This window comes from Protopterus annectens, chromosome 9.part0 (genome assembly GCF_019279795.1).
Source record: "Protopterus annectens isolate FY-2018-M chromosome 9.part0, PAN1.0, whole genome shotgun sequence".
In the NCBI taxonomy this organism is placed as follows: domain Eukaryota; kingdom Metazoa; phylum Chordata; order Ceratodontiformes; family Protopteridae; genus Protopterus; species Protopterus annectens.
Genome location: NC_056743.1, coordinates 244,296,680 through 244,314,087, shown reverse-complemented (window position 1 = coordinate 244,314,087; position 17,408 = coordinate 244,296,680). Strand labels below are relative to the sequence as shown.

General features: G+C 40.2%; 1 protein-coding gene across 3 annotated transcripts in view; it reads right to left on the bottom strand.

The window, feature by feature from the left end:
* The window catches only part of MYBPC3 (myosin binding protein C3), a 627,853-nt gene that overhangs the window by 76,473 nt on the left and 533,972 nt on the right, over positions 1-17,408 (bottom strand). For all 3 annotated transcript variants that reach the window (XM_044082825.1, XM_044082823.1, XM_044082824.1), the window contains one exon: positions 3,096-3,235. In XM_044082825.1, the coding sequence (XP_043938760.1) occupies positions 3,096-3,235 (140 nt within the window). The remainder of the gene's footprint in view (positions 1-3,095; positions 3,236-17,408) is intronic.

Sequence of the window (17,408 nt, the reverse complement as noted above, 5' to 3'; positions counted from 1 at the left end):
TGTAATTAATGCCTGCCCTGGGGTGCTATGAGGCCCATTGCTGCAGGTGCAGGGCCTCTGCACCCCTGGAAGGGTGTTAATTACACATTAACACACGCCCTGGAGGGCATTATTGCGCTTAGAGAATGGGCTCTCTGTAAAATTTTGTGTTTTACGTGCTTATTTATTTTTAAAGTACTATATATTTTTTGTGTGTGTGTCTGTGTGTCTATATATATATATATATATATATATATATATATTTGATGTAAAATAGTTCCTCCGCCTAATGTTTCCTACTGTCTGCAGTATATGTTAATGGTGTTGGAGGAAGCATTTTACACCAAAATTATATATAAAAAATAATATAGTACTTAAAAAAAGAAATAAGTAAAACACAACAATTTTACAGGAAGTCCATTCTCTCTGTCTCATACACAGTCTCTTTCTGCTTTCACATACACACATGCATAAACACACGCAGTCTCCTCTGGTTTCATACTCGCATTTACTCACACAAGCATAAGTCTCAACTTCTTAGCAGAAAAAAATCTGGCCAAAGCCAAAAATAATGGGGGACAATGCCCCCAAAATAGGGACTTATAAACTTAGAAAGTTGCTAGAATAAAAGGCCTTGTATTACAATGCATTTTCCTGAAAGATATAAAACCTGAAACTCAAATGCCTGTCATTAGTTAATTAATTCACTTCTTACTGATTTGCCGCAAGACTTCAGCAAACCACAAATTTTATGAGGAACAGGCAAAAAAAAAATGAGGCAAAACTTTGGACACTGTGCGAAAATTTGGACACTTGAGAGGTACACACACACACACACACACACACACACACACACACACACACACACACACACACACACTCCTCTGCTTTCAAACATGCATTCCCTCATACAAGATCACTCTCAGTCTCTTTCGATCTCTATCTGACATGCACACACAGTCTCCTCTGCTTTCATACATGCATTCACTCACACAGCATCACTCTCACTCTGTCTCAGTTTCTCTCTCACAGTTCTGCTTTCATGCATAGGTTCATAGTTTAGTACTAAGCTAACTGCCCTTGCGAGCATTTTAAGCCTAGCCAATTATCCCTTGTGAGACTCAAACCGTGCACCTTGTGTTTGTAAGGCAAACACCTTAGCCATTAAGCCACCACTCTGTCAATCTCTCTCTCACACGCACACAGTCTCCTCTGCTTTCATACATGCATTCACTCACACAAGATCATGCTCAGTCTCTCTCTCACACAGTCACTTCTGCTTTCATGCACGCATTCACTCATACAAGACCATTTTAAGCCTAGCCAATTATCCCTTGTGAGACTCAAACCCTGCACCTTGTGTTTGTAAGGCAAACACCTTAGCCATTAAGCCACCACTCTCTCAATCTCTCTCTCACACGCACACCACAGTCTCCTCTGCTTTCATACATGCATTCACTCACACAAGATCGTGCTCAGTCTCTCTCTCATACAGTCACTTCTGCTTTCATGCATGCATTCACTCATACAAGACCACTCACACTGTCTCTGAATCTCTGTCTCACACACAGTCTCCTCTGCTTTCATACATGCATTCACTCACAGAAGACCACTCTCTCTCTCTCATGGTCTCACACACACACACACACACACACACACACACACACACACACACACACACACACACACACACACACACACACACACACGCACACGCACGCACACACACACACACACACACACACTCCTTTGCTTTCATACATGCATTCACTCACACACACACAGAAACATAAACACACTCATACACATAAATACACACACATACACTTTTTTCTGTTTTCTTTTTTTTTTTACACTCGTTAAACAGAAAAAAACACTGCTTAGCAAGTGGAAAGTAATGGTGGCCATTAGTTTTTTTCTGTCTAAGCTCCATGGTGGCTTGATATGCTGCCGTGAAGTGGTGGACTTGTTTTTCAGCGGGCATTACTTGTACATTAATACCCTGCTGGAGAGTGTTTTTCCAGTCACGGTGCTGATGTACAGTTTGCCCATTCTCTCATGGCTTTTAAAAAATGGTATTGCGTTAATGAAAGATCGGGATTGGCTGGTCATGCCCCCAATACTTTGCACCAGGGGTTATGCTAGTTGTATAGCATACCACTATGAGAAGAGCCAATTTCTTAATGTGCATATAATAGCTCAGTGCGCTTATTTAAAAATAAAATAGGAAGTACATGCAGCAACCACCTGGCTCCTGCCTCTTCACCATCTTGCTAAAATGAGACACTAAATAATGTCCATCTGGTACAGAAACCGTGGCTGGAACACATCTACTCTTCTTTTTCCTTAGGGAGTCAATCAAGAATAGAAAGAATGGTTGTTAATTAAAAGAAATGCAATACTTGGGCTGGAACTTACAGTGACGTCACAAAGAGGTAATTTATAAAGTGGGGGGTAATGTTAAGATCTTGGACCGAGGTAAGAAATTAGATTTGGAAATGGTGTAGTGCCCCTTTAACATGTAAGCCACAGTGAGAGTGATGTAAGCTTGATGAAGGACAGTAATAAGTAGTGTGTGTGTGTGTGTGTGTGTGTGTGTGTGTGTGTGTGTGTGTGTGTGTGTGTGTGTGTGTGTGTGTGTGTGTGTGTGTGTGTGTGTGTGTGTGTCGTGTGTGTGTGTGTGTGTGTGTGTGTGTGTGTGTGTGTGTGTGTGTGTGTGTGTGTGTGTGTAATACAGATATCAAAGCTGAAGAAGCTAAGCTATAGCTATATATTTGGGTTGGTTTAATTGCTGTACTACCCCTTAAAATAAGATCTAGATGTATGGTCCTTTTTAAATAGCTCTCAAATATATGCAAAACAGGCACATGGTTATGTTTTCAATGATATATATACCAGATAATCAGAAAATGGCTGTTTACTGCAAAGTTGTGTGTAAAGGGTAAACATACTTAGACTAGTATGAATTTAAGTCTGAAGGCAGAAACAGTAAATAATTAAAACAGAATAAAAAATAAAGATGGAGAACACATCTTTTTCAAAAGTGCTAGATGATAGGTATTACTGAATATGTTTACTGTTCTTAGTTCTAGTTATGTTAGATCTTTTTTCTTTACCATTGTCTTCTTGTCAGCTTTTTGGATGGTGTAACCTGTAATTTCTGAATTGCCATCATCTTTGGGTGGGTTCCACTCCAGTGCCACATTAAATCCCCAGACATCAGCAATTTTCACATTCACTGGTGGACCGGGCTTGTCTGAAATGATAAGACAGGAAGCATGAGAGAGCAAACATTTTCGCATTATTTGCTGAACCAATTGTTCAATTAAATACAAAATCCTGTGCTCAGAGCTAACATTTGAAATGTGACATGATCTGCTAAAGGTTACAAAATATTGCAGCTGAGAGCTGTAAGTTTAAAACCCAAGTCTGGTTGCTGTGCAATGCCAAATTATACTGCTTCTTTTTTCTCTTACAGTTCTTTTTATACTGCACCCTTGATACCTGAACTTAGCTCCCCTCTCCACTGTCCATCCATACCTTTATTTCTGATATCCAACCATCATGTTCTGTATTGATGGTGGGATAAATGACAGGAGTTAAGCTGTTTGCTTTCATATATACCAGGAATATTTTTTTTTACCTTAACCAGTGGTATACAGTGCTGGTCATGTTTGACATGTGTTTGTACACTACTGCTTATCTTGTGGAGCTTTTATCCCGGGCCTCCCCTGAAAAGGATTTCTCTACCCAATCAAACTTTCCTGGTGAACAAAAACACAAATAAATAAATAAATAATGTGCCGTGTTTGCTAAATATGTACGCATTTTTGTATTTGATGTGTGCATGCTCTGTTATGTACATGCTATGTGTAGTGTGGGTGTAATGTGCTGTATTACTTTTTGTGTGATACCTTTCATAAGTTCTGTGCTTGATGTGCTTGTTTGCACTGCTGTGTTTGTCATATGTGTGTGTGCTGCTGTGTATGTGCTATGCTTGACATGCATATTTGCACTGCTACCTATGTGCTTTGTTTGGTGTGTGTGTTATGCTCTGTTTGTCAGTGCTGCTGTGTATATACCATATTTGAAATGTGTATCTGTTAACCACTGCTCCACTGTATATGACATCTTCACACTAAATCTAACAGTATTGACACACATGACCCACCACCACAACTTCAGCTGCACACACACCTCTCGACCTCTTAGAACAAGAAATCTGGACAAAGCCATAAATAAAAGTGGGAAAGAGGCTCAAAAATAGGGATAATTTTTAAATATTGTTCTTATAAACCTAGAAAGTTGATAGAATAACAGGGTTTGCATTAGCATGAATTTTCTGAAGGGTATGGAGTCTGAAACTCAAATGTCTGTTATTATTTCTTAACATTAGTCTTTAATGATTTGCTAGTAATTTGTCAGAAAACCTAAATTTTATGAAAAATGGACCAAAAATATGAGATAAAAATCTGGACATTCTTTGAAAATCTGTACAGTTAAGAAGTATGGCTGCACAGATCCTTATTTATTTATTTTACTTTGTTTTCTTCTGCTATTCCAGTTTGCACACATTATTCCAGTCAAGTGACTTATAAATAAGAAGGAAGCTGAGAACTGGCACATGGTCAGTATTCAGTGTCAGAGATGGCATATACAGAGTACGAGATGTTCCTTCTTTTTTCATTTTAAAATAGGACAACAAAAAATAGAAGTTATGTCCTTACCATAACGTTCCATCTGTGTTGTTGATCTTCATTCATTCTTGACTAATGGGGCTCTGTTCTGACCCCTTGTAACTGGCTTGGCCATTATACAGCTCGTGCCAGCCAAAAGAACTTTCAAGGCAAGACTCTACTGATAATGCCCCTCTCATTACCTCAGATTGAGTTTGCAGCTAATGATAGAAGGATAACAGAAGCCCTGTCTAAATTGAAACCTAACAACCTCCCAAAACAAAGGTCCGAACCTCCAGAAGTCCTTAGGAGTGGACTGGAGGGTGGGATGCCAAGAATGAATGAAGATCGACAACACAGATGGAACGTTATGGTAAGGGCATAACTTCTTTATCTGATGTTGTCAATCTTCATTCATTCTTGATTAATGGGACAGAACCCCAGCTACTTTACATCCTGGGTGGCGTTAAGGAAGGATATTCCTGAGCACCATAGAGCCAGGAGGAGGCCATATGCCATTTGTATTGAGTGATAAAAGTATGGCGAGTGGCCCACATTGCGGCTGCACAAATTTATTCCATGGAAGCCTTGGAGTGGAAAACAGCTGAAGTGGATACAGATCCGGTGGGATGCACTTTAACTGGCAGAAGAAACTTGAGTTTGTTATGATTGCAAATGAAAATAATACAGTCCCTAAGCTATTTTGATAAGGTAACTTTTGAAACTGGTTTACCTAAATTTGAACCTGACATGGACACAAACAATTGATCTGATTTTCTAGAAGATTTGGTTCTGTCCAGATAGAAACATAGTTCTCTGTGAACATCTAATGAATGCAAGGAATATTCACCCTAATTTGAAAAATTTGGAAAGAAGACTGGCAAATTTATAGTCTGGTTAATATTAGATTCTGAAACCACTTTAGGTAGAAAGGAAGCTTTGGTTCTTAATGACATCCTGTCCTTATGAAAAATCATATAAGGATGTTTCACACAGAAGGCCTGCAATTCAGAAACTCTCCTGTTAGAAGTAATGGCCACCAGAAAAAGATTTTTCCATGATAGGAACATGAGATCAAAAGTAGCTGCTGGCTCAAATGGCTGAAGGACTAAGGATTGTAATGTTGTGTCTTTCGGCTTTTCCTGGTTAGGGGTTGCCACAGCAGAACTCCGGTCCGCTAATGATTGGCAGTTGATTTTTACATGCCAAGTTGCCAGCCCTGATGCACAACCTTCAACAAAGGTATGCCCATTCACGCATGTCTCCACGTAGAAGACACTCTAGCTGAGAGTCGAACCGGACAGCGTCTTACTGTGAGGTGGCAACACTACCGCAGCACCACCACCGTGGATTGTAATATTAAGGCCAAATCCCATGGAGCTGTAGGATCTTTGAATGGGGGCTTTAGATGTAAAGCGCCTTTAAGGAAGGTTTTACATAATCAATGGGAAATCAGGGGATGATCATCAAACCCACTGTGGAAATTGGAAATGGCTACTAATTGGACTTTGATGGTGGAAGCAGAGGCTCCTATTTCAAAAAGGGAAGCCAGAAATTCCAATACCTTGTCAACCTGGTCTGAAAAGGGATCTAAATTATTTGTACAAGCCCAAATTGAAAATCTCTTCCATTTGCTAAGGTAGAGTTTCCTGGTGGACGGTTTGTGAGAAGTCAGAAGGATATTTTGTACTGGGGAAGGTAATTTGCTCTGTCTGTCAATTAATAGAGTTGGAAATATCAAGCTGTCAGCTTGAGATTGTGAAGGCTGGGATGCACCAGTCCCTGCGGGTGAGACAGCAGGTCTGGATCTGGGTCCAGAATCTAAGGACAGCGAATCAGGTGAAGCCAAAGAAAGGGAACCATATTTGATTGGGCCAATAGGGTGCAATGAGGATCACTTTGCTTTCCAATCTTTGGGATTTCTTCAAGAATAGGGGAATGAGAGGGAATCAGGGAAAGGCATAAAATAGTCTTGGGGTCCAGTCGTGGAGGAATGCATCTCTTGGGGACTCCTCCTGCAGGGGAATTAGAGCAAAGTAGCTGCTGAATTTGTTGCTTATTGGAGAGGCAAAAAGATTGCAGCAAAGCTGGCCCCAGCGACAAAATATTTTTATATCCACCTTGGGATTTAGAGGCCACTCATGAGGCAGGAAGATGCATCTGCTCAGTTTGTCTGCTATCATGTTGAAGCTTCCCAGGATATGCATTGCTATTAGAAAGCAGTTGGAAGTGATAGCCCATTGCCATATCCTGAGAGCTTCCTGACACAAGGGTAGGATCTGGTTCCACCTTGATTGTTGATGTACAAGACTACTGAAATGTTGACTGACTGGATTGCAACAGTCCCTGAAGGAAGGACAAACTGAAAGGCCTGCAAGGCTAGAAACACCACCCTCAATTCTAGGACATTGATGTGCAAATTGGCCTCTTGCAGGGACCAAGTGCCTTGAACTGTTCTTTCCAGGTAATGCCCCCTTCACCTGCTCTGAGAAGCATCTGTGGTCCCTATGGCAGTGGGTGGAAAAGGAGTGAAGGTGCAGCCCCATAGATTTTCCTCTGACTTTATCCATCAGGATAGATCCTTCTTACAGTGATTTGTTATTAATTTCTGATAAGACATTGGTTGTGTCAGTATCAACCATTGCACTGCTAATAGCCATTGAAGCAGCTTCATGTGATACCTTGCAAGGGGCACTAAAGTTATGGTGGCTGCCATAGAACCGATGCTTGCAGAACAAGAAAAGCAGGAGCATTGTTTTTGAAAATGATTAGTTGTACTTTTGACCTAAACTTTTGTAGTTTGTGTAGAGGGAGAGATGCTACACAAGAAATCATATTGAGGCATGCTCCTATAAATTCTAGGTCTTGTGTGGGAGTTAACTGTGATTTCTCTCTGTTGATTTTAATTCCCAAAGATTGAAAAAGTTTCAGTATGAAGTCTGTGGTTTGAAGCAGAAGCCTGGTTGGGGTGGTGAGGAGCCAATCATCTAGGTATGGAAACCCTCGGAATCCATGTAGCCTCAAGTGAGCTGTTACTACTGCCATGCATTTGGTGAACACCCTGGGGGCTGTGGTGTGACCAAAGGGCAGCACTCTTAATTCGAAATGACTGGCTCCCAGCTGGAAGCGGAGAAACCCTCTGGAGCTTTTGTCCATCCTTTTGTGGTAATACACGTCCTGAAGGTCTATAGACCACATTCAATTGTTCTCCTCTAGAAGGGGATGGATAGACTGGACCATGACCATCTGGAATTTTGTTTGCTGAATGAAATTGTTCAGAAGGCTGAGATCCAAAATTGGTCTCCAGTCCCCTGCCTTTTATGGCACTAAAAAAAATCTTGAGTAAAATCCGGATCCTCTTTGGTCTCGTGGGACTTCTTGGATGACTCTTTTTTCTAGCAGCTTCTGAATTTCTATGGCGGCTTGGTCCCTCTGACTGTGTGGAACACTGGGGACTCTTTTTGGGATCTTTGGAAAAAGGGTAAAGGGAATTTGGTAACCTCTGATGATAATTTCTGCACCCATGTATCCGAAGTTATCATTAGCCAGGCTGAGTGGTGCAGTGAAAATCTTCCCCAACTACTTCCAGAGGTAAGCATTCAGGCCTCCATTCATGAGAGTTGGTAGGGCTGTGTGGGGAAGGAATCCCTGGAGTCCTGATTTTGAAGACCTCCTCTACCATGGGGAGGGTGTCTTCCACTTGAACTCCCCCTTCTGCCCTGAGGGAAGCATTTTCCACGTGTGTCTTGAAAGGGCCCTTTGGACTTTTTGGACCACATTTTTCCACTCCTCTGATTCCTAGAGTAGGATTGCTAAGGAGTAGAGAAATAAATGCCCATGGCAGAAAGGGTCTTTCCATCTTTTTCACATCTGGCTATTGTGTCTTTGACTTTAGGGTTAAACAGGGAAGATCTATCAATGGGAGTATTGATGAAGGAAGACTTGAAAGGTTCCACAAAGTCACACAGGGGCATCTGGGCATGGCGCCTTATGGCAACGCCTGAACCCGCTGCCCTAGTCATTCCTTCAGTGGCATGAGTGATAAGCCGCATGGACGAGTTCAATATAGACTCCAGGGTGGCAAGCTGAGAAGCAACTTTATCACTCACCTCATCAGACACAGCTCCAGCAAGTGTATCTGATAGCTCCTTTATCAGATTCCTTTGGAGCCTAGTAAAGTGTGCCATAAAATTCAAGGACCTAAGAGTAAAGGTCAATGATGCAAAGACCCACTTCCCAAACCTCTCCATCATCTGAGACTCTTGGTTAGGAAGGTAGAGAGTGGAACTCTCCTCGGCAAGTTCCGTTTTGGTAGCTGCCACCACCACCACCATGGCATCTACTGCTAAACCCTTCCCCAATGTGGTTGGTCTTCTGGAGTTGATAAGATTTTGTCCAGCCTCCGGAGAATCAGCTCTACAGAATCAGCTGTCTTCCACGCCCACTGTGCGATAAGCTTGATAAGGTCATCAGTGGGTGGGGTCACCCAGGAAGCCTGCAAGAACACAGATTCTTCTGAGGATGGGTTTGTGGACTTCTAATCACCCCTCTGTTTTAAGATTTTCAGGATGTCTCCAAATGAGACATCTTCAAGGGTTGATCAGGTGGAACCCTCCCCTTCATCGTAGTCTGTGTATTCCATGACAGATTCTTCTGGAGAATCTAGATGCTTCATCTTGCAAGTCTTCTTATGGGATGGTTCCTCAGTGGGGATCTCTAAGGAAGACTCTGAAGAAGAGGGAGCCCTGAACAGGGAAATCTTGCCATTTCGGTGTCAGCTGTCCCGATGTGAGAGATGGTACAGCTGCAGTCCAGAAGGTACAAATATGTGACACTCTGAAGAAGAGGGGGCCATCTGAGAACCCACTGAGGCTAAAGCTCTCTCCATGATCTGGAAGGCAGGCCCACCCAAAGAGGAATGGAAGCCTGGAAGTGAGAAAAACAACCTTGGAACTGGGGTCACATCCCATTGTGGAGGACTGCCTTCCAAAGCTGGAGCTAGGGAACAATCCAAAACTCCTAGGGTTCTGAGGACAGCCCTGAACAAACAACTGATACTGAACCGAAGCCCTCTGAACTGACAGCTGAACTATGGCACCATGAGTCTATTGGTTTTTAGGGAGCTGAAGACAGAGCTGATCCTGGTACCAAAGAAGGAGCTTCTTTTGGCACCATAGCAGTTGGAACTGGGGTAATTGAAGTGCCAGGCTCCAAACCCAAAAGGGAGGTTGGACGAGGAATATAAGTGGAAGTCCAGGGAAAATAAATGTCAACTCCAAGAGGGAGGGAGGTCTGAGCTGGTGCGGAAAGATGCCTGGCCACCAAAAGGTGATCCACTAATCTCACCACGTCTATTTTGGAAAGACGTCTGGTTGATTGGACCAACATCCCCAAGGGAGACTCAAGCCTATCCATGAGTGGGCTGGGTAGTTGACCTATAAATGGGTCTATGGAGCAAGAGTATCTTGATCTGGGAGGTACAAATGCTTTGAGCTTCAGCACCATCTGCTGTGGAGCAGAGGGGCAAGTCAGAACCAAGTGGAAGGTTGTAGAGGCCAGCACTGATGAAATTTTTTGTGCTGATACTATCAAGGTCAGTGCTGAGGTAGTCAAGATCAGTGCAGAAACTGTCGGTACCAAGGGGGTTGGGACTATTGGTGCCAAAGGCAGTTCCCCAGGTTTTGGGGCCTTACTCTTTGGTTCCAAAGCGGCAGAAGGAACTGGAGACTTATGCCTTTTGGAGACCAGTGCCAGTGGTGAGCTTGGCACTGAATGACTTCTCTTTTTTGGTTCAAATTCATAGGTTCATAGGTAGGTACTAGGCTATTGGCCCTAGGGCCTATACAAGCCTAGCCAAAAAGGTACCCTGGCTTTTGCCACCCAAGAAAATTTAGAAGACTCTGGCTTAGAAAGGGCTTCTTCAAAGGATGATTTTAATAACACCCCTAAAATAAGCTTATTTCATCACTCTGCTAAGGTTCTAGAACTAAAACCTTGGCAGATCTTACAATTAGTTTCTAGATGGGGCAGATCCAAGCAATATACACAGGAAAGATGCCTGTCAGAGTTGGGCATCTTTCTTCCACAATCCCGGCACTGTTTAAACCCAGAAGTGCCTTTTTGCTTCTTCACCATTTTAAAGAAATCACACACACACACACACACACACACACACACACTGGAAGGACAGGAAAGAAGAAAACCGGCCAACAATGGTAGAGAGAAATACCTGTAAAGGTAATCAGGAAGAAAATATCAGTGATGGTATGAAGAGAATACCAAGAGGTAAAGGGGGAGGAGTTACCAACAATGGTAATAATAAATACCAAAAGGTAACAATGGTAGAGATGAATTAGATGCAAACACACCACACTAGATCATATGACAGAAAGGGCAAATAAAGTGTTCTATAAAATGGAGAAGGTATATAGAGAAAAATAGTAAAAAATAGAATAAATTAAAACACTTAGCTGGAGAGTATCGGCTGACGAGTCTTATCAATGTGGGAAATGAGATCTAAGTTAATAGGAGAGGGGTATAATGGGTACAGTCTTGGCTCGAGAGTGTTTTTAGCTGACGCGAGTTGTATAACAGCCAGAGGGGTCAGAACCGTGTCCCATTAGTCAAGAATGAATGAAGATTGACAACATCAGATGCTATAATAGCAGTAATTTATTCTGGTGGTGGGTTGGTGGTGTATAGTAGGTTTGCAACCTTCTAAATGAAACTCATTCAGGCACCATCCATAGAAACAATTCATGCTAGTTAAGAGTAAATCCTATTATAATCCATACCCCATCATGGAATTGTTGTTGTTATTTATTCATTTTTTTTGCTATGACTCTCAGTCATTCATCAACCCTCTCCCATCCAGCTGGCTCATTTGATTCACATGTCCAGGGCAAGAGACAGTTGGGCTTGTGAACCATTTAGATAGCTAACAGTGTAGTCCTAGCTCCTTCATGTACATGACTAAGCATCGAGGAATGGTGTGCAATGGACTGTGTGTGGAGAACATCAACATCATCCCCTCACTTCTGTAAGGGGTATTCCCACCAAGCAGCCCTGCTCCTCTCCCTGAAAACATGAGTGGTGGCTTCACTGGTCTCCACCAGAAAAATCACACCAAATCTTTGAGCTGACAACCCTTCCCACTTTACCCTGGGAGAGGCAAGTGGGTCATGCCCCCCCTTCACCCTCCTCCTTCTTGCCTGGCTTATCCAATTTCAGGGCCATTAATCCAGCTTTAGTTGTCTGGGTCAGCATGTACCATGGAGTCAGGCTTACCCCCATCATGGATTATTGCTGCAAAAGCCTTGTACAGTATCATTTTTGGAGACCAGGGGAACATGCATCGTACTGATGGCTCATTTCTTTATAGAAGGGAGAAACAAAATGCATTGAAGTAAACAAGAAAGTAATGTACCTTCTAACCCATAAACAAATAAAAAGTTTGTAGAAAATTATTAATGATGCAATAAGCATACCAAAATTAATTTGTCTAAATGCACATCATGGATCTAATGTTACTCCTTGAAGCAGCCAAGTTTATATAGATTTTTATTTTTATGGTGAAATTCTACTTATTTCAGTTATACCATTTAGTGTGGGGTATTATCATGCCTTTGAAGTGTGATGAGCCTGGCTTCCTTCCTGAGAATGCTCCTACAGTCATGATGATATTGTATAAAGTAATATATCAGTATAATAAAAAATAATAAAATAGCGAATGACTAAAAACACAAATTGACTTTATTACATAAAAATCCAACAGATAAGTGCTTTCATTCCCTTCATGGAACTTCTTCAGAGCACGTTGTATAATGAACACACTTATTTAAATACTTAACAATAACATGTGACCCAAAGCACGTAATGCCTTAACCCTTTTCTTCTGAGAACAACTTTAAAGTTTTCCCTATCATTTAAACCAGGGTATACACATGCATTCAGCCTGATTTGCCAGCAATATTCTTTCCAGTCCAGTTCATCTTCTGGGTCTATGTTATAACAGCGAATGATCAAAAGATCGAATGCTGTTATATCGACCCCAAACCATCGAAAACTAAAAAGAGCAAACAACCAGAACAGCGACTTTTTTCCCAGGGAAAAAATCACTGTTCCCCAAAAAACAAAAAACAAACAAAAAAACACATTAAATACTATTTTAAGTGGGGGCATTCACCCCCCCACTTAAATATACCAACTCCAAGATCGCACTGCAGTGCCAAAAACGGCAATGTGATGGATGCGGCCAAACAACTTCTTTCCCAGGTTAAGAATTCACTTATATGCCGCTTCGTCATTTTGCGTTTTTGACATTTGAAGTTCGACCAAGACACATTCGACAGAATGCATCTTCAGTCTTCTGATAGGAACCCCATCTTCTGCATCAAACCTATAATCAAAACCATTAACTTCATCAATTATTACAAATTTGAAGCATGCCTTATTTTTTTTCTAACAAACGTTTTCGCTTAACATGTTTTGCCAAGGCATTGCTTACATCAGTCTTGTCTGCTGCTCTTATATGTTCATTCACACGCATGTAGAATTCTCTAATGGTTCTTCCTATATAGAATGCTGGACATAATTCACACAGAGCCATGTATACCACATATTTGGACCTGCAATTATACAAATTATTCAACCTAATTTCAAAACTTCTTGTTGTCACTACAAAATTCTTAACTTCTTTCATATATTGACATAACTTACAACTGTTACATCTTTTCATCCCCACTTCCAACACATCAGGCATACTTGAGCATAAATTCCTTTTCTTAAAAAAGTCTTTTAAAAACTTTCTTCTTTTAGAGACAAAGAGGGTCTCCCCCTATAACATTTTTAATTTCTTAAAAATTCATTAAGAATCTCCAATTAGTCTTGATTATTCCTTTGATTTTACTTTCATCTACTGAATTGTCTAAAACACATGCTAGGGAAAAATCCTTTTCATTTTCTTTTGACTTGCTATTGACATTTGCTACCTTATGTTCCCCCTTCCCTTACATTTTTACTTCCATCCAAGAATTGTTAATAATGCCCTTGGAGTACCCTCTTAATTGAAATTTCCTTTTAAGTTCTTCACATTCTTTTTCAAAGAATACTGCCTCATCTGTTAACCTGTTTATTCTAGTGAATTGTCCCTTCACTATGTTTTTTTTTTCAGGCTAAACTTATGCATAATATTGTAGTGGAGATAGCTGTTACTTTGCACTTCCTTTTTATAAATCTTAACTTTTAAAGCATTGCTAGATCTATACACATTCAGGTCCAAAAAATTAATGTTGTCCTTCCTATAATTAAATGTCACCCGAAGGTAACTCATGGATTCATTCACATGTTTAATAAAAATCTAAGAGTTCTTTTTCGGAACTCTTCCAAATAAAAAAACAAATCATCAATAAAATGTCTGTACATGATATGTTTAGCAAAAACTGATTCTAAAATAACTTATTTTTCCCAGTTCATCAGGACTATATTTGCATAGCTGGGGACCATAGCCGCTCCCATAGCTACACCATTTTTCTGTCTGTATAGTTCATTATCATGCTCAAAACATTTTTAAGATAAAATAACATCAAACAGTTCTGTGAACAATCTCACTTGTATAGTGTTAAATAATCCTGAAGTATGAAGCTCCCTATTCACCATTTCCAACCCTTCTACATTTGGTATGACTGTATATAATGAGACAATATCTGCTGTAACCAACCACATGAATTCATCTATTTTCACATTCTTCACTAAACTTTTAAATTCAAAGGAATCTTTAATATTAGATTTACTTTGTACGACTAACTTCTCTAAATATTTATCTGTGAAGATGGCTATAGGTTCCGTCTTACTGCCTTGACTAGCTACTATCATCCTAAAATCAGGGCAATTCAAGTTTTTATGGATTTTAGGAAGTCCAAAAAAAGCCTTCCTAGTTTGGGTTTTTCTACTGTAAAAAACTCCACTGTTTCTTTGTCAATAAAATTATCTAAAAACATTCTTCTATGTAAGCATCAACAACTCCATATGCTTTTTTAACAAATGCCCATGTTGTCATTTGGTAAAATTGTCATCATTTAGCATCAAGGCCACTTTTTTCTACATAAAATGTATTAAGCACCACAACTGCATTGCCTTAACCTACTTTTGTAATATACAGCTTAGTGTCATTTTTTAACTCAAACAATGCATTTTTTTCTTCTTTGTTTAAATTATAACATATGGGTTCACTTTTGTCATACAATAATTTTCTCACATCATTCTCACGTTACCAAAAAAGCTTCCAGTTCTGGCCTAAGAATTAGATTAAACATGCTAGGTTTTTTGAATAATACTTTTTCCTCAACCTTATTAGAGTTGTTACAGTCTTTAAATAAGCATTTTAAATTGACTTTTCTAACAAACTCCAAGGTACTGTGACTGACTCATTTAAAATGATTAATTTGTCTAATGTGGTATTAAACAAACACCATATTATGGTATTAAGCAGGGGACTGACTTTTATGCCTTCTGCTAGGGCTGACCTGATAAATACCATAAATGCACTTAGAGACTCTGTAGTACTACACTACCTCTTAGATAGGCACAATGCTCTATAATGGGTTATGAATCTTAAATCCTTAGTAGCATTTCTGGATTTTTTTCTTTACTCTTACTAAGCTTTTGCTTATTTTGAAAATGAGCTAGGAGAATCAACATAATCATTTTTAACCCAAGTTAGAAAAAACAAACAATCCACATACTAATGATGTGTTGCTTAGAAAATGTAAATAACTGAATACATTATGGGGTATTTTAAGTGCAGTTAAGATTAGATAAAAATACACTCCTCTTTAAGATGAAGCTGAAGCCACAGGAAAAATGTAGTCATGCCACTATATGTCATCAGCTTAAGGTATTATTCATTAACCAGGCTATCTTTTTAGAACTTCTTTCAGTAACAAACTGAACATTGAAATAACTGCTGAAATGTTATGGTACCTTCTCAAATCTGGATATATGTTATGGCTCAGTGCAAACACAATTAAAATACTTCACTTGGACCACAACACCTCTCGTGTAAAGTATTATCTGGAAGGAGAAGAGCTGTTGAAACCAGAATGAGAGGGTAGTGGCAGCAGTCTACAAAATGATGGAGGTGTATCCTTAGGGGCAGAGATTCCACAAGAAAACAGGTAATGATTCCACTCTGCAGGCTACACCTTCAGAATTACATGCAGTCCAGAAGATATATATAAACAAAAGGGTAAAGTGATTGTGGTGAGACAATTCATAGGAACATTCAAGAGTACACAGTGCAGGTGAAAAGGGGTGAGGAAAACAGTGCATGCAGAACAGGTAAAATGTTAAGGCACTTAAAAGAGCAAACTAGATAGATGTACTGTCTCTCTCTGTTAAACAAATGTAAATATAAATATAGACCATACTTTGAAGGATACACAGCCTTTCCTGATCAACATTTCAACATCCACGCCCTGATTATCCTAACTGATCTCATACTGTGAAGCAGTCTACAACAAAAGTTATACAACTACCTCCTCAGGCATAGTAAAATCTAGACCAATATCGAAAGCCACACTTACCCCTACCTTAACTGCACTCCTGATACTAAATCTCCAACACTCCTGATACTAAATCTCCTCAGGCATAGTAAAATCTAGTCCAATATCGGAAGCCACACTTACCCCTACCTTAACTGCACTCCTGATACTAAATCTCCAACACTCCTGATACTAAATCTCCAAGCTGCACATGGGTCTGCATGTAATACTTCATATGCAGCACTCATCTCTATAGACCTGAAGCTTATCATGTGACACTCCTCATATCTCAGCTGCCAAAAAGTCCTTTATACTCTACTGTCACCGGTACAGACTTTGCTATAAGATGCACATTCAGGCTCACTCAACTGTACAGATTTTCACAGAATGTCCAGATTTTACCCTCATATTTTTGGTCTCTTCATCATAAAAGTTGTGTTTTTCCAGCAAATTGCTGATGATTGATATCATTAAATAATGACAGACGTTTAGTTTGAGTTTCAGAATTCATATCCTTCAGAAAATGCATGCAAACACAAAATATATTATTCTAGCAACTTTCTAAATTTATAAGAGCAACATTTAAAATCAGTACCTATTTGTGGGCCTCTGTCCCTCATTATGTTTGCCTTTGCCCAGATTTCTTGCACTAAGAGGTTGAGAGATATGAGCTCACTTTAATTGTCAGCATCACAACATATTTTTATACATACTGTGTTGATTCTATGACATGACTGCCCTCATTGCAAAATTTGTATAGCTATGGGGTTCACTAGTGTCCATTTCATCTTCCTGCACCTTGACACACTGCATGTTTTATCATTTAAGAAGCCCTCCTTATACCACAACTACTCCTGATCCATTTCTCTCCCTGGGTTTGCATGTCTCCCCCCATGCCTTCTTCCTGCAGGGTCTTCTTTAGCTCTCCAGTTTCTCTGCACGCAGACTGCTGCATCTCTGGTTATATAGCACTGCCTTGGTACAACCACTCTTTTATTTTAGTAATTCGTTGACTATGTAAACCCACTTACCACAAGTGGGCTTTTTCAAGGGTGACCTAGGAACACTGTCTGGCTAAGCGAATCGCTCAGAGTTACACAGCAGGCAAATGGGGATAGAAAGAATCAAAACATGTACCCTTGAGTACAGTAACAGCTTGTTAACAGGTCTTGCCTTAATTCTCTGTGCTAACTGCGGGGGTACTCTCATTCTG